Source organism: Rhamphochromis sp. 'chilingali', assembly GCF_963969265.1.
Source record: "Rhamphochromis sp. 'chilingali' genome assembly, chromosome: 7".
NCBI lineage: Eukaryota > Metazoa > Chordata > Actinopteri > Cichliformes > Cichlidae > Rhamphochromis > Rhamphochromis sp. 'chilingali'.
Genome location: NC_137934.1, coordinates 21,831,643 through 21,849,550, shown reverse-complemented (window position 1 = coordinate 21,849,550; position 17,908 = coordinate 21,831,643). Strand labels below are relative to the sequence as shown.

The 17,908-nt window shown below is 40.4% G+C and overlaps 1 protein-coding gene across 2 annotated transcripts in view; it reads left to right on the top strand.

Moving 5' to 3' along the window:
* The window catches only part of LOC308399467 (leucine-rich repeat-containing G-protein coupled receptor 5-like), a 52,844-nt gene extending 39,792 nt beyond the window's left edge, over positions 1 to 13,052 (top strand). Inside the window, exons 11-20 of one of the 2 annotated variants that reach the window (XM_080886758.1) lie at positions 151 to 222; positions 481 to 546; positions 2,846 to 2,917; positions 3,771 to 3,842; positions 4,259 to 4,384; positions 4,778 to 4,920; positions 6,290 to 6,370; positions 6,830 to 7,073; positions 7,660 to 7,814; positions 8,935 to 13,052. In XM_080886758.1, coding sequence (XP_080742884.1) covers positions 151 to 222; positions 481 to 546; positions 2,846 to 2,917; positions 3,771 to 3,842; positions 4,259 to 4,384; positions 4,778 to 4,920; positions 6,290 to 6,370; positions 6,830 to 7,073; positions 7,660 to 7,814; positions 8,935 to 9,656 — 1,753 coding nt within the window. In that variant the 3' untranslated portion in view covers positions 9,657 to 13,052. Of the gene's footprint in view, positions 1 to 150; positions 223 to 480; positions 547 to 2,845; positions 2,918 to 3,770; positions 3,843 to 4,258; positions 4,385 to 4,777; positions 4,921 to 6,286; positions 6,371 to 6,829; positions 7,074 to 7,659; positions 7,815 to 8,934 lie in introns of both variants that reach the window. The other variant, XM_080886757.1, reaches the window with a different exon arrangement.
* Positions 13,053 to 17,908: the final 4,856 nt, after the last annotated feature.

Here is a 17,908-nt window from a genome sequence, read left to right as displayed (position 1 = left end):
ATTTTATCTTTTAGGTTGTTTCATTTTCACAAGATTCACAGCCCTGTTTCTTCTTATTAGAAACAGGGCTGTGAATACATAACACATTTTTAATGTACTTCTAAATTGCTCCCGTGGAAAACTAGTTCTGTTTTATCTCTCTGTGTGTAGGACTATCACCGGAGCTCAAATCACCTCATTGCCCAGTTCGGTTTGTGAGCAGCTTCCAAAGCTGCAGCTGCTGTGAGTCCAAACACAACAATTACATCCACATCTCTGCATGTCTCTGAACACTGAACTCAGGCTGAAGGTGGTCCCTGAAGGCCCTGTATATCATCAGGGACTATTCATGTCTGTCCATCAAATCATATCTGCTGTTGCTTCATTTATTTCAGATATTTTTTTAAGTCTTGGCTTGTATGCTGGGAGCTGCTGTGATGTGTTCAGTGTGTATAGGAAATTACGGTGCTGACAGCTTCAACTCACTCTCTCCCTCTGCAGCGATCTCTCCTATAATCAAATCCAGACTCTTCCCAGCTTTTCCGGCTGTGAGAGCATTCGAAAAATGTGAGTTTAATGTTCATTTTACATTTAATTAAACTGTTCTTCTTAATGTTTTATTGCCTTTTTTGGGAGGGTCGGATATAGCTTATTTTTTGCCCGTGAAGCTTTTAAGACACAGTTATTAAATCTGAAGTTACCATAACAATCAATAAAGTACAGACAGCTGTGCATTGTGGGAATAATTATCACCCTCATAGTCTATTTCTGACCAATCAGGTCATTCAGGAAACACTTGCTGTAAAACAGATTCTTTAGTGATGTAATGGAAACAACGATGGCTAATATGTGTGTGTACATGTATGTCTGTTTTTGTGAGGACCGCAGTGAGTTCTGGGCCTTGTGAGGACATTTTGCACAGTGAGAGTTGAGAGTTTGTACAGTTCAGGGCTTCAGATTTAGTTTTCGGGGGATATGAGTTAGATCAAGTGGCACCCCCCATTTTATCTATTATTTAGCAGGTACAGTATGTGTGCCCGTGTGAAGCACCCATACAGCTTATGGATACAACTAATCAATAATAATAATAATAATGATAATAATACATTTTATTTGAGGGCGCCTTTCAGAAACCCAAGGTCACCTTACAAAAAACACAATTAATAAAATGAACAGTAGTCATAAAATACATAAAATAAGTTAAAATTACAAAACAGAGAACTGGGGTAATATGAGCACTTAACGGAGTGCAAGTTATGACCCGAGCTACAGAATTTTGAAGAAGTTGGAGTTTATGAAAGGACCTTTTAGGGAGACCAAATAGGAGGGAATTACAGTAATCAATACGGGACGTAATAAGACTATGGACAAGGATGGCAGCAGCATGAGGAGTAAGGAAGGGACAGAGTCAGTTAATATTACGTAAAGCAGACCGGGTTATGTAATTAATGTGAGACTGGAATGAAAGAGTATTATCAAGTATGACACCCAAACTCTTAACCTGAGGGGAGGGAAGGGTAGGAGCATTTTCAATGTTAATGGAAAAACTGTGGGATGTGGTTAAGATAGATGGTGTACCAACAAGTAAAACTTCAGTTTTATTACTGTTAAGTTTGAGAAAATTGGAGGAGAACCAGGATCTAATCTCAATAAGACAGTTTGAGAGGGAGGTAGGTGGGAGAGATGAATTGGGTTTAGAAGAAAGGTAGAGCTGGGTGTCATCGGCATAACAGTGAAAATTGATATTATATTTTCGGAATATATAACCAAGAGAAAGCATATGAATAATGAATAAAAGAGGCCCTAATACTGAACCCTGGGACACACCAACAGAAACAGGATGGAGAGTTGAGGAATGGGATTTAAATTAAAGGATATTTAAGGATAAACTGAGTGCGGTCTGAGAGATAGCAGGTAAACCAGGCAAGGGGGGTGTGACTAATACCAATGGATGCTAACCGGTTCAGGAGAGAAATGGTATCAAACGCCGCACTAAGATCAAGAAGGATGAGAATGGATAGGAGACCAGAATCAGCTGCCATCAGAAGGTCATTGGTAATTCTTAACAGAGCAGTTTCTGTGCTATGATTGGGGCGGAAACCAGATTGAAATTGTTCATAGAGATTATGGTCATTGAGATGTAAATGAAGCTGGGCAGCGACAACTTTTTCAAGAATTTTTGAAATAAAGGGGAGATTTGATATAGGGTGAAGATTATCAAAGTTATTGGGGTCTGCACCAGGCTTTTTGAGAATTGGGATAACAGAAGCCTTTTTCAGTGCTTCAGGAACAATCCCAGTGTTCAGGGAGGACTGAATAATATTGGTTATGAGAGGTGCTAACAAGGGAAGACAGGCTTTAACTAACACAGTAGGGAGAGGGTCAAGTTGACAGGTGGATGACTTAGATTTTTTAATGAGATTAGATACGTCAGTTATGGAGGGAAGAGTAAAGCTTGAAAATAACTCACAGGAAGACAGTAGGGGAACCAGGAAGTCTACTTCAGAGTCAGGAGCTCCTAAAGAGTTAAGTTGACGGTGAATGTCTGAGATTTTACAAGTGAAAAAAGAGAAAAAAGAGCACAAGAGAGTTGCAAAAATCAACAGAATACATGTGGGAGGAGAATGTGTCTGGAGGTTTTGTAATTTTACTGAACAATGAATAGAGGGACCTGGAGTTACCTTCATTAAACCAACCAGACTAGCTGGCATTTCTCCACACACTCCAGCCTTTCATCCAAACCTTCTCCATAAACCATGTTTCATTTACAGCCCGAGAACTCAGGTTGATGGAGCGGCATGTGAATGCATCATATGAGCGATGGTCCTCTCAAAGATAGAAATACAAACATGTGTGTGTTTTTCAGTGATCTGCATCACAATGTGGTAGAAAAACTGGAGGAAAACACATTCGCTGGTCTGCTATCACTACGCTCACTGTAAGCATGCAAACACACACGCACACACACACACACACACACACACACAGACACACATCGCCAATTTAATTGGCCAGCAGATCCTGAGCAGAGATCCCTCTGTAAGTATTTCCAAATGGAAACTCACTTAGTCATCCAGGTGGTCCGCTTGTGGATGGGACAGGTTTGATGCTATGGTTTGGAACAAAGACAAGAATCTGTACAGCACTACACCTGATACTACAGCTCATACTAACACTACACTTAGGACTATTAGGGTTAGGACTATTTGCAGCCTCCAGTATTACAGCATCTCAAACTGAGAAACGAGACATGCCTCTCTTAACATTACTGCTAATTTTATTATGGTATTACAGACGTAAGAGTATTATGTGCACAGTTTCTTTTATTCTGGGATTAGAAACAAAGACCTGCTGTTTCGTAGGCCTGCGGTGCTTTCGCTTTAATCCGAACTAACAGCCTACGCAACAGCAGAGATCAGGTCAGCGTACAAAGTTTACCAACAGATTAAAGTGGAGTAAACAAAACTGGACAAAAAATACAGAGAAGGTTATGTGTCTGCACACAAGGTATTCATAGGCTAAAATACAATCATGAAAAATTCAAAAGAAGATGAAACGCATTGATTTTTTACATATTTCCACAAACCCTGCAGACTGGGTTGACAACCAGAAGAACATCAGAGTTCTTTCTGTTAAGGAAAAAGCAACTAAATCTCAGGCACCACGGCTAGTATTTAGCAGAACTAACTTCTTGTAGATTTAACTGACATATTTTTTATTATCATAAATCAGTATTTCTGATCACATGACTGCTGGTTTGTTTTCTGACTTCATGTTTTTCTATCCTGCAGTGATTTGTCCTGGAATCGACTGTCATCAGTGAAGCCAAACTCGTTCTCTGCTCTCCCTGCTCTCACCAAACTGTGAGTTCTTTATCTGTCTGAACATTGGTTAGTAGTTTTGAAACCATTTTTTAAAAATTCCTTTTATAAAAATTAGATAGCGTAGTAGTGGAGAGTGGACAGGAAAGCAGGGAGAGGAAGTAGACAAAGAAGCGCAGCACAGGTCGTTCACAAACTCGTGAGCTGAATGGGTGCCTGGAAAACCATTTTTGATTGAAAAGTTGAGGAAGCACGTTAAAACAGCTGCTAAATTTTCAGCAAATATGTTCAACTGCCCTTAAATATGTCATTTTAAGTTGAAGATTTGTGGTTTGTGTGAGATTGTAACCTATAGATGTCCAGGAGACGGGAAAATGGCCTGTTTTCCTTAAATTTATCTGAATTAGTTATAGAATATAATTAACTGGTTTCCACACTGGTTTCCTCTGTTTTTGCAGTGACTTGTCATCCAATCAGCTTTCCTCTCTGCCTCTGAGTGGCCTGCAGAGTTTGACTCACCTGCGTCTGGCTGGAAACCAGCAGCTGATGGAACTAATAGCCCAAGAGGATCTGCCTCGAGTCAGGTGGGCATTCACTCATAAACAAAGGAAGACATATTTGTATTAAGAGACGTCCACGTACCACCAGACTGTGATGCAGGACTTCCAACATGGTTATCAGGAAGCAGACTTATCCACAAATCTGTCCTGCAGTGCAAACACTGCTGATGTGATTTAGGAAAAGGTTTGAATTAACAGCCACTTTGCTGCTGATTAACTCCTGTAGTGTTTAGATGTCACACACACGCAGATTCACACACTCACTCACACACACAGTGTAATCTGTCTCCTCCATCTCTGATGGAAAGCATCTAAAGGGACATTCCACTGAACAGCAGGTGCAATAAAATGAATTTATTTGAGCCATGTTTGGACAGATAGAGGTGTTTATCACTGTGTGCGTCTGTGTGTGCTCAGGGTGATGGAGCTTCCCTACGCCTTCCAGTGCTGTGCCTTCATCTCCTGTGAGCGGAGAGGTGGAGGTGCAGGAGGTTTGTCCTGGGAGAGAGAGGAAGCAAGAGACTCAGCTGGAAGAGATGCAGCTATCCTTTCCAGCCAAGGTGAACCCCAACACACAATGGAAGTTTTCACCTGAGGAACCAAATGATTACATACACCAGGCATAACATCATAACCACTGACAGGTGACATGAATTATACTGATATCGCTTAATCATGGCAAGTGAACATGCCGTCTTCAAATTTTATGTGACCTCACAACTTACAGGTGTTAAAGGATGCTGCTAAAATCTTGGTGCCAGATACCTCAGCACATCTTCCAGGTTGGGTCAGGGTGGTTTTGACAGCACTAGGGGGACAGATGTTATGTTATGCCTGATCAGTGTATTAATAAGAGGTAGACATAACTACTTGCTGGTTTGTGGGCTTCACATTTTAAGCCTCTGCTTTAGCTTTAACTTCATGGAGACAGCTGTCCGCCTCTTTATCTTGAGCCAGAGGTGATCAAGAGGTGAGCAAGAGGGTGAATTCAGACAACACTAACTGTTTTGCTTCAAGTAAAAGACCAAAACCAGAGCACACTCTTTTTGGATAGTCTATTTGGATAATTAACTGTACAGCAAACATATTATTTGTTGGTTAATTCCATTAGAAATTCTCCAAAAGGCTCCATGAGCACAAATACAGTCCAGACTGCCAGTTCATGGAATCCAGTTAATGGACCTAGCAGAGAGCTAGCATGTCACTAAATTTTAAGTCTCAATTTCCCCCGGACTGGAAATTTTTCTATAGATGCCACAACTGTTTAGTAGCACGCTTTAAATGTGTTTATTACTGCTGTAAAGTTGGATATTTTAGCATGGGAGACTATGGGAACTGACACGCTTTTGGAACCGCCTCAAGTGGCCACTAGAGGAACTGCAGTTTTCCGCTTCATGTTTCAGTGGCAGAGGTTGCACCTTATTTAACTCCTCAGAAAACCCTTCCTCGGGGTACCCCCTTTAAGATGGGACTTAGAACACTGGACAGTGTTAGTTTGTTTCTATTTTTTTGTCAATCAAAACTACAACATGGAGCTTGTTAAGCATTTATAGAAAAAAAGGGGAAGAATCCAGCAGAGATTTGAGGCACTCCTCTACACAGGTCAGCCCTAAAATTTTATTCAGGTCATCATTTTTCTTCATTAGATACAAAACTGTTTTTTTTTTTAAAAGAAGCTTGGTCAGAGTGGAAAGCAGGTAATGAATGGGTGGAAAGTGGAAAGTTCCATGAGCTTTATGTAAGATTTAATATGAGGTGTAATCAAAATTTCCCATAAAAATAAAAATATAAAGTTTCCAGTTTCAAATTTGGCTGATCACCAGTTCAAAGTTGTTTTTTCATTCAGCTTTGACTTAGGGATGCTTGTTTTTCCACTAAAAGTAGAAATAAAACCAACGTACTGCTGTCCTCACTGTGTCTCTGCAGTAGATCAAGATTGGGAAGATTTCCTGATGGAGTTGGAAGATGAGCCCAAACCCCAACACTCAGTCCACTGCAGCCCGGCACCAGGTACCAAAAACCCCTGTCTGTCAAATTAAAACACAATAAACACACATCTGTTATATGAAAATTAAGGAAACACAACTCTGAAACAGATTTTATTAGTTTTAGAGAATCAAATCAACAGCACCTCTATGATAGCTGAGTCTTTATCATCAGTGCTACATTACCTATGAGGATTAATTACTTAAATCTTTATCTGTGAGAAAAATCTCAGCTCTACATTTCTACATTTTAAAAACAACTCAGTTGCACATAAGAGCTTAGAGGCACACTTCTTTGGCTTACAATCATTTCTGTATATCCATATCTTATATCTTTGTTTTAATTAAAAATAAATACTTGTTTTAAATGTAAAACACCAGAGGGCACTGCAGGAAGGGACTTTTATCATTACAGAAGCATAAATACTAGTTGTGTGTACAAAAACATTTAAAAGATCGTGTTAATGGTTTATGTTTCCTGCAGGACCTTTCCGTCCCTGCCTCCACCTGCTCGGCAGCTGGATGATCCGTGGTGGGGTTTGGCTTATCGCAGCAATCTCATTGGTCAGCAACAGTCTTGTCGTCCTTTCAGTCTTCTTTTCTCCAGCCACTTCTCTCACTCCCCCCAAACTACTGATTGGCTTACTTGCCCTGGTGAATGGCCTGATGGGAGTGTGGAGCGGCTGGTTGGCGGCAGTGGACGCTTGGACATTCGGGAGCTTCTGGAGGTAGGACACCAAACCAGAACAGACTGGGGACTCTGGGTATCACTCGAGGGATTTAGGAGGAGATCAAGGAGAAGGGGGGATATACTGTATGTATTAAGGAAATTAGGGATTGATTATTAGAGGAATTTGGGACTACTTTTCCAAAGAGTGTTTTTAATTACCTTAAAATCAGTCGGATTAGAATGCTTTGAAAGCACTGTGGATTACAGGGACCTTGGGCACACAGGAATCCAGACAATGACGTAATTTTTGGGGACTCGTGAGACATTGTGGATTTATTCTGGAAGCAGGGAACAGTTGATTTCTGAGATTCTCAAAAACAGGCAGGGTAGTGATAGATACAGTGAGAGCACTCTGGAGTCTTAGGACAAGCTTGTCATTCCTATTGGCATGAGAAGCTTGCCAATAGGAACCTTATAGATAAACAATAAAATACATGTATCACATCTGTCAGAGAGACTACCCATCTGTTGTATATAAGATGTAGTGATGAGTACTAAACCTGAGTGTATAGTGGTGAACAAAAACAAAACAATCGAAGATTTTATGAGTGGAGACAGATGTGTTTTGACATTGTATGTTCCAGGTACGGGGCAAAGTGGGAGAGCAGCTTCCTGTGTCGACTCAGTGGGTTCCTTTGTGTGTTTGCGTCACAGACCAGCCTCTTCCTCCTTACCGTTGCAGCTCTAGAGCGATGCGTGGCCACCACTGTAGGACACAGCAAAACTGCTAGCAACAGTGGTGAGGAAACATATATGTAGATCCAGCAGCTTTTATTTACCCTCTACACCAACATTATTGTCTCTACCACCCAAATGTGTCCAAGTCGATTTTTACAAAGCAACACAACTATTTTATATGCCACAGATATAACATATTTTTTATGCACATTACATAATTTCATGTGAAAAAATTATGTAATTTTTTTACATAGATGACACAGTTCTATATGCCAAAACTGTACATTTCATCATGTTATATATTCAAAATCTGCAAAGCTTATTTTTATGCAGATGACACTGTTCTTATATCCAAAAACATCAGGCATCACCAAACTCAGAGATAAAAATTAAAGCCACCAAACCCTAATTGAATTTTAAAGAAAGTGAACTTGTATGATTTTGGGGAACTAATTTCACCAAAGTGATGACATTTCGTGTTTTGATGCATGCTGCAGGTAAGTAAATCCCAAAAAGCTGATTCTGTTCATCTGGATGTAGCGCTTTCAGATGGAGACCAGTGACCATTGATCAGTGGCCATGAGTACCTCAGAGAGAGTTGGCTGCAATCACAGCATTGTAAGATGGTGAAAGAGGTGCCCTTAGGCCCCCTCCTCGACTTAGGTCTTTCCCTTTTTACATAAATGGCCTCCTTGACTCCCCGCTCACACCAGCGTTCCTCCCTGTCCAGGATGTGTGCGTCCTTATCATTGTTCATTCAGTGGGTTAGTTTCCATCATTATTCAAAGGTACTGTTTATAAGGTTGTGGAAACCTGCAGTCAGCTGAGACTGAAGAAGTCACTTGTATGTGTGATGAAACGCTTCTCCCACTGAAAACGCTACGTCCAGATAAACAGAATCAACTTTTCTGTCCAGATGACTTTTGGCTTCATGATTAATAAAAATAGCCTAAAAGACATTCTTTGCTTAAACTCATCTTTAACAGCTCATCAGTACTTTAATTTGGATATTGACTTTAACATGTCTACATGTTTACTGTCTACATACAGTTTTCAAAGCAAAATTTTTTTTGTCATTGATATCCAGCACATATTATTATTTTCGTCTGCCAACATTCAGACACTCTTAAAAGTTGATTTCTGATTTCACTCTTTTTTTTTTCTTTTTAAAAAAAATCCAGGTCACTCTTCATCGCCGTTATCCTTCCGTGTTTCCATCTGTCTGTGTTTCCTGTTGGGCTTCACTGTCACAATGCCCTCCCTGGTGGCCGGACACAGCAGCACCTCTCTCTGTTTACCGCTACCTTCCTCATCATCATCGTCGTCCTTAGCCTTCTCCGTGTCTCTGGTGCTCTTCGACTCCCTCTGCTTCCTTCTCATGACGTTCTCCTACACTCATCTCTACTGTCGCGCCCACAAGACTCCACCCAGCTCAGAGGAGGAAGCAGCATTGACGCGACATGTGGCTTGGCTGCTCTTCTCTGACTGCCTCCTCTACCTCCCTGTTGCCTTCCTTACGTTCTCCTCCCTCCTGCGCCTACCAGCCGCTGGACCAGAGGCAGCGAAGGGGGTTCTGCTGCTTGTTGCCCCACTGCCAGCCTGTGTCAACCCTCTGCTCTACCTCCTCTTCAACCCGCTCGCCAGGGAGGAACTGGCCGCACTGGCCAAATGCACCTGCAAGGGCGTGGCACTACTGAAGCTACGCAGGCCGAGAAGAGGAGGAGGCGGAGCTGGAGGTCTGAGGCCATGCACACTGGATTTAGCGTACGACGAGGATGCAGAGAAACAGTCATGTGACTCGACGCAGGTGCTGGTACTTGTCGGAGGTGTCAAAGAAGAAGACGAGGAAGTGGGACAAGGAAAAGCAAAGAGTGACGCACAACATTTAGCGACACTTCAATAAACTGAACACAAACACAAAAGGTTTCAAGTCTCACTTGACAAAAGGTAAATAAGAAAACGTTGTGCCAGCTGGTCACTGCAATCAAAGAGCCCCTGATTAGCTGTAACTAACTATAAAGTAAAGTATTATTAAGTGTAACAGATGACCAAGCCCTGTTTGGATGGGATTTCTTCATGTAGGGAAATCAGCTGATTTAGTGTAATTTTCTGTGAAAAAAAGTGTGTCCCAGGTCCTGTTTTACTTTATCTGTCCTGTCCTAATGGGTTTAAAGCAGTGACTAACATTTAATACAGTCACAAATTATTTTCAGACACACAACCATGAGAATAATGAAAACTGATGGCTGCAGAAGGCACATCAAGGCTTTGTCAAGTGAGACAAAACCAACACAAACATGTACCGTATGTATAATCCACAGCAGACTGACTGACAGGACTGTGAGGCAGCAAATGTAGCAAAGGATGGTGAAAGGAAATGAAGGGTGCTCACCATGAACTCCCCACCAGTTTCTGTTGTTGTCTACCTTCTCCACCATCTTTTTTTTTCTCCTGCAGCAAACTGTCCAAGGCAAAGGCAAAACTCTGAAGAAGTACAAATTAGGAAAAGCAGGAGAAGATGGGACCTATGTTTGGTCCATTAATCTTATTGACGAGGACAGACACCCACACACAGAAACACACGCATTATCAAGGGTATAAATTCAGCAGCTTTTATTTTGAAATATGACACAATTTACAGCGCAGTGTTACCAAATGTTGCCCCGCATGCTTCTGGTAACAGCTCATGTTTTCGCGGGTGTGTGTGAAAAGTGCAGCGTCCTTGTGAGTGTCGTCACAGTCCATCCTGAAAACAGGCGTCAGGAGACGGAGAGCTGAAGCTCGTGTTCAACACCTGGGAAAAACATCACAACTGGTCCTCCAAACGGAGTAAACCATCTCCTCTCCCAATCATGAGTGTTCAAATTAAACATGGTCGCATTATGATGTCAGAATACTGAATGTAAGAGTGCGAGCAGGACACAAGATGAGCTTCGGGCTGCAGTAAGGGTCATCAAAACATCTAGTGTGAGTTAACAGCTCATGCATGATTCATAATATTCGCACAGTCACTGCAGCTTTAAAGGTTAATGATGCTAGTAAATGAAAGGGGGACACCTGGTGTTTCAGGTGCAACTCGCTCTAGATTGTGTTCTGGTGGTAAGTACTTAAAGATTAAAAGACTTGGGATCATAGGAATAAGAAACAGAAGGTTCATATTGAACCAAGTGTCCTGTGGCAAATGATTCAGCATGGAGGAATGTACCTTTGAGCCCTTAATCCACCTTAAACAGGCTAAATCTGTAAAACATGCTTTCTCTCTCGATTTAAGCCTTGTCTACTGTCTCCATTTGACACTTTTAACTCTCCAAATGGGTTTACATTAGAAAGATCCGATCTCATGTACCTTCAGTAATCAGGAGCATTTACACTTCTTGTTTTGGACTAAGGAAGCATAATTTTACCCAGATGTACAAAAGTAATTTACTTGAGCAAAAGGATGCTGCATGTGTGTGTGTGTGTGTGTGTGTGTGTGTGTGTGTGTGTGGGTGTATGTACAGTAAATGTGTGTACATATTGTTGTAAATACAAGCTACTGTGACAATCTTTTTCTTTCTGTGTAGACTGTGAGAAATCTTTCATTTTTTAATGTTTGTTCATTTTGGCCCAATGTCAACATTTGATTTTCTCTTCAGTTTAATTTATACTGTCATACATGTGCACCTCAATGAGCATTATTAAGCTCATCCGTGAATTCATCCATTCTTTTTTTCTTTTCTTGTAAGTAATTTGAAGTCAGGTTTGCGGTGGCGACAGATTGACCTCTAAACATCCACCAGGTCACTGGTGAAACGCTTACTGCTGGCGCTAGGGTTCGGTTGTAGTTTAGCCAAATGCTAAACAAGCTCACTTAAAGAAACAAGATGCTGCCTTTCAAATTAAATGTTTTACCTTCGTTCACTTCTGTTTCTACGACTTCTGCAGAGGTGAAAATTCCAAATAAAAGTGTAGATGTGAATCTGAACTTAACCCTAAATAGTAGACTGTTCACAACAAGTTAAGCACTACAGTCCAGATGGTCATTCCCAGGTCTAGAAAGTGGTCTGGTAAATCAGAAATGTTGCCTTTAGGCTCAGATTCCTCTGAACCACAACAGTCCTCTGCATTAGTCCTCTGTACTCTGCCTCCTGTCAACCTCACACTTCATTTTACCCTCATTGTGAAGATCCAGGGAAACTACTTCCACTGAGGCAACAACTGTCCACTGCTAGCTGTCCCAAATCAACTGAATCAATCAAAAAGATCTCATTTGTACTTTGACATTTACACCATTCAGTATCCACTGAGCGGTTTATTTGGTTCATTTTCCGTGTTTGGTGTTTCCATTTCAAGTAAAGTCTGTAACATTTTGGCCTTACAATTTTTGTAATTTATTTTTTTTCATCACATGTTTCTAAGCAAGCCTTTAAAAATGCTCCTCACCGACCCCAGTTAGCTGAGGTGAAGCCTGGCAGCTACAACCATCTATATGTGTATCCACCTGCCAAAGAGGCCACACCCATAGCAGCAGAAACTTAGTAAGCCTTAATAAAATTTGAACAGGTGAGTTACAAAAACATTCTCCCCACTTACAGTTATTATGAAGGGGGAAATTATCTATAGAGACCAACAAAAACATGTTTGTTTCTGCTGTAAAGCTGGACGTGTTAATGTGGGAGCTTATGGGGTTTACTCACTGCTAGAGCCTCTAGTGGACATTAGAGGAACTGCAGATTTTAGCTTCACCTTTGAGCTTAAGAAGCTGCTACTTGGTTTTAACTTTCAAACAAATGAAATGACTGTGTGTAAACTGGGTTTCAGATAATGATATTTAAAGTAAGTGTGCTGCATGGTCATTGTCCACATCCTGCATGATCTGCATGAGCTTCCACCCAAATTTAATGTGAGCTTGAGGGTGAAAAACAAGATAAAAAAAAAACAAACAATCAATGTGCTGTTTGTGTAAAAAAAAAAAAAGATATGGGTGGTGTCTCTGGCTCCGCCCACTTTGTTCAGATATAGCACCAGAGCAAATTTAACAAAAAAGAGGAAAAAAGAAATAAAGAAAAGCATGACTGTTTGTATGTGTGCTCTGTGGCAGTTTGACTGCTGCACTTTTCTATGACCAGCACTTAAAATAAATAAAAATAAAGAAGTTCATAAGCTTTGTTAAAACCTGAATGGTTCAAACTTCATCCTTTCACCTGATTTCTGGTTATCTTGTAAACGACTGTAAAATATTTGAGTGTCTTTTGTTTTAATTTGTAAAACTGAGAATGAAGTTTTAGTTTTGTGACATGAATAAAGGTGTGTGGCCTAAACTGCACTGAGCTGTCTCTCTATTTTTTTCCAGAAAGAACAGAACAAATAAATGACAGTCAAACTGTCTTGTATATATGTGTATTATTTTGAAACATAACCAACATAGAAACCTATGGGAACTTATCCTCTGAGTCTCACCAACAGCCACTCAGTCAGAACCTCATGGGAGCCACAGCAGTCAGATGCAGACCCAGTGGTGGAGTAAGAGCCTGCAAGTAAAGGTGCCACAAACTATATATAAAAGACAGAAGCCACTGTGTCACCCATGAGATGGCTTGTTGAAGCTTCAGTGAAGCTTTAGTGTTTTGGCCACTGCCAAGTGAGATTCTTTAGAACCAAAAGTGATTATATTGCACAGACAAAGATACCTACCAAATGGTAATCATTAACATCAGAATAAAATCCCACTCACTCACCAGAGAACCAGAACATGGACTTCTTGAACAGTCTGTTAGTACAATAATTTCACATCAGCCATTATATTGGTCAAATTATGTAATTAAAAATGCTCCAAAAGGCTCTAACAGCACAAACACAGTCCAGAGGTCAAGTTCAGGAACTCCAATTAGCTTAGGTGTAGTATAGCATACAGCTAGCAGCTACAGCTGTCACCACTTAGCTTTCTGTCAAAGAGGCCACGCCCCTAAATTGAAAAAGATGACCTGTGCACAGCTGTTACATTACCTTAAATACATAGACCAAAACGGTGTTTGTATCAGGATCTAAAGTAGAATATTTTACATTGCAGTCTATAGGGGCTGACTCACTGCTGGAGCCTCCAGTGGTCAATACAGGAAAAACTGTTTTTGGCATTCAGCTATGGAAAATGATGTTAAGACACGAAATTCCACACAATCCTAGATAAATAGATAATAAATCTTCTCAGATTTACTCAATCAAGGGACGATGTGTTGAACCAACTCAGCGTGAGAAACCCAATCAGAATGTTTTTTTAAGACTAGCAAACTAAGCTGTTATGAAGACTTATTTGTGCTTCCTACTTTGTGTTATCAAATTACACGCACCAAGCACGTCTCGCATCAGTATCATCTTGTGCTGACAGATACTAAATCCAGTTCTTTAGTTTATTTACTGACGTCTGTAAAACAAAGCAGAAAACTGAAATTTGGAGTAAAAAGCAAAACATTCTCTCTGGAGTCAAGAATAAATCAGCACTTTACAGGATAGCTGGAGTGATGTCTGTCACACTTGAGCACTTGGTGACATTCTTGATGTTTAATGAATGACTCCACCGCTGTCGCTTTCAGAGAGACTGATGACGAACCTTCACAGCTGACTGAAGACATTGGAGCAGAAGCTGCTGACGCGTGAAAAGGTCAGGATTCCCTCGCTCGTTTTTAAATCTTCTCCACCGATGTGGAACGATGACTCTACGAGTCTGCCGACAAACGCAGAGCACGCTGTGCTCCGCCGCGAACCTCTGTGTAATTGTCTAAACTTAAACCCTATTTTTGCGAGAATGAGTCACTGCAGCCTGTTTGACATTCAGATCACTGACTGATGGAGGATTATGACGATGATGAGGAGGATAAATCATAACACACGGATTGTGCACTTCTGAAGTTTCTCTCGGGGGATCGGCATTGATAAAAATGCTCACGACTCACCTTTTAGCCTCTGTAACTTCTTCACTGACCTTACAAACAATCCAGAGCTGCACCATACGTTCATCAGTGAGCAGTTTGTTAGCCACCACACTAAAGCTGTGCCTCAAACAGACTCAGGTAACCCAAACGTCTCCTTCTCTGCTCACTGTTGGGTTTCTTTTAATCATACCTGAGGCCCAAAAACTGACTGATAGCTACATGTGGACAAGTAAACCTCCACACTTTTCTTGGTGATTGTTTTTATTTCATTTGAGATAATCTTATCATGTTTTGGTCATTTTGTATCGTTTTGTATCATTTGTTCATAATTTCTCATTGTTTGGTGGTTTTAGTTAGTCTATGTTGCTTCTGATCTAATAGACAGTGATTATGGGATGTTGCAAATTTGAGCACAATCACATTTGCCCTACAATATATATATATATATATATATATATATATATATATATATATATATATACATCTCGCCTCTGGATTCTCTCTTTCTTCTAGTCATTATCACGTGTACATGTACAGTTTTCTGAGAGGTTTGTCTACTCACTGATTCCTGTTGGATCCCCAATAGCTCCCACACCTGCTACTCCATACAAATCACCTGCAGTACTTACAGAGGTCAGGACTCAGGCCTCACACCAAAGTTTCTCATCCATGTCTTTATGGACCTTGCTTTCTGCACTGGTGCAGAGCCATGTTGGAACAGGATGATGGATCAGGTACATAGAGATTCTGATTGGAAGTTCCTGCTTTGACTACCTCTTAATTAACACACACTTTAACTGTCTTAATTGTGACTCAGCTGGGTAGGGTGGAGATGGAGTTGGCCCTATGGGTTTGTCATAAGATAGATACTAAACTCTGTGTATGTATGCATTTTTGGGTCCACCAGATTATGAAAAGAGATCAATAATTTTAAGACTGCATTTGTCCAGTGTTGGGATTTCTGCTCTGGAAAACTCTGCAGATGTGTGAACATTTAAATAAACGAAGCCTCATTTGCAGATTTAAAGTCAAAATTTCAAAAAAACTAAAAATGTGTCAGAATGTTGTCAGTTTTCATGGTGATCTGATTTATTGAAATTAAGTCTTTTGATGCAGAAGTTCTGAATCTGTGCTGGTGACGCACTTTGTGTTCCTACAAGCTCACCAATGAGAGCATTTTGTGTTTCATTAAAGTTTTCTGTGTGAGTCAGCTGTTAGAAACTTTCTTTTTTTTCCTATCTGCTGTGGAACTCAAACCCATCGGGTGAAGAAAACCAGAGTGACGTGAGTCACACTGATTATTTCTTAAAACAATCGCACAATTACCCAGAACAAACCACAAAGTACCGGAGCACTGACTCATCGTGAACTGTGGCTGAGGTGAATTTGTTTAACGATCCCAGTCGATGGCTTACAAACAAACCCGAGTAGATCATTTGCCTCTAGCAAAAATAGGTGTGTCTGCTGCTTCTCTGATGGATTTCTACTGATTACAGTTCAATCTCCACATTTAAGGCTTAAAGGTCACATAATTAAGTAGAAGTAATTGACATAATAACACTAATACTTCTTTTTTGTTACTGAGACCTCCACAGCTCCAAAGTTTAAAGTAAAGGACAGACTGTATATAAAAGATGGCATCACCTTTTTAGTATTTTAACATTTTAAAACTGGACTTGATGGCATGAATCTCATACTTCACACTGATTGACTAACACTTTGATATTTTTGTATTTTACTAAACAAAAATCATATTGCATACACGAGCAAGTGAGCTAACGCGCTCATGAGGAAACTGAATGCTGAGGTCAGAAATCCAAAGAGCCGAGGGCCATTTTCTCTTTGCACTCAGAGCAGTTGCCCCCCGCTGGTCATTAGAAATAATGCAGTTTTAAATTCCTCAGCACGTCAGTTCAGTTTAATCTGTGGTTTGCTTTAATCATGTGAAAGCTTGTTTTCATAGGCCTGCCTGTTCTTAAACACCGTACTCATTTTAGTTTATTCTGGGAATGTGTCTTTTACTACTGGCTGCTTCACAACTCGTATGTGTGTACACGTCTATAATATCTTTAATGTGTCACTTTCCTTTAAATTGTGAAGCACTTTCGTACTGTGAATATATTTTTGTTGTGGCTGTGTGTGACATATATCATAATTCTTTAGGAAAAACTTTTCCAGTTACAGGGCAGCATCAAAACTGCTCTTTTATTGTCTTCATGTGTTCACTTTTTTGTGTTTGACTCCTTATGGTTGACTTGTCAGCCTGTGAAGCCACAGTTTGACTGAGCAATTTGTAGTCCTGCAGCACCACCTGCTGGCCAGATGGAGAGGCACTGATCAACTGATGTGAACCATTTGCTATATATGTAATTATTTATTAGGTTAAAAACGTCATTACGCCATTTTTTCATTATCAGACTGATGACAGTTCAGTCTCTGCTGCCACCTGCTGGTCAAACAATGACACAGCATGAGCTCAAAAGTACTGCGTGGTTGAAGGTTTCCCTGTTCTTTAACATTCAATTCTTTAACATTCAGTAAAGGAGGGTCAGCCAGACACTGGACCAAGGACTCACTGCTTAAGTATTAGCATCAGCAGGCAGCCCAAGCCACAGCTGCAGGATTTTCCTGCAAATTTGAGGTTATTTCCACAAAAAGAAGCAGGATGATATTTCAGAGATTTACGGTTTTGTTTTTCTTTAAATAAATCCTGCTGGTGACCACCGAAGAGGTTTTGGATCTTCCCTGAAAGAAATTTAATTTGAATGGTAATCTTGATGTTTTAAACCAGCTTTCTTTAGGGAATTTACTGCAAATCTCTGTGTTTTTAAATAGTTTTAAAATTCCTAAAATGAACTAAATCTATCAGGAAAATGAGAAGAAATCACAGCTTTGACATTATGTGTACAACAGGTAAACAGTGTTTAAGAGTCATCAACTGAAGTGTGGCTGTAGTCAGAGGGCTGTAGTTAACGTAGCAGACTGACAGTAGAGAAAGTGTCATGACTCATGAGGAAATAGATACTGGGCTATTCAGGAGAAATTTAAAAGAGAAGCATGTAAAATACCTTTTTGTTATAGGCTATAGGTTACAGATTATGTAACTCAGACAAATTTGTCTGAACTACATATGTGGCACATTTCTGCCTGCAGGTACAGTCACACCACCACCACGCCCCACAAACCCCTGAATTATCGACTCTTTGCGGTCTGAATCTGACGTTTGAAGCCAAACAGCCAATAAACA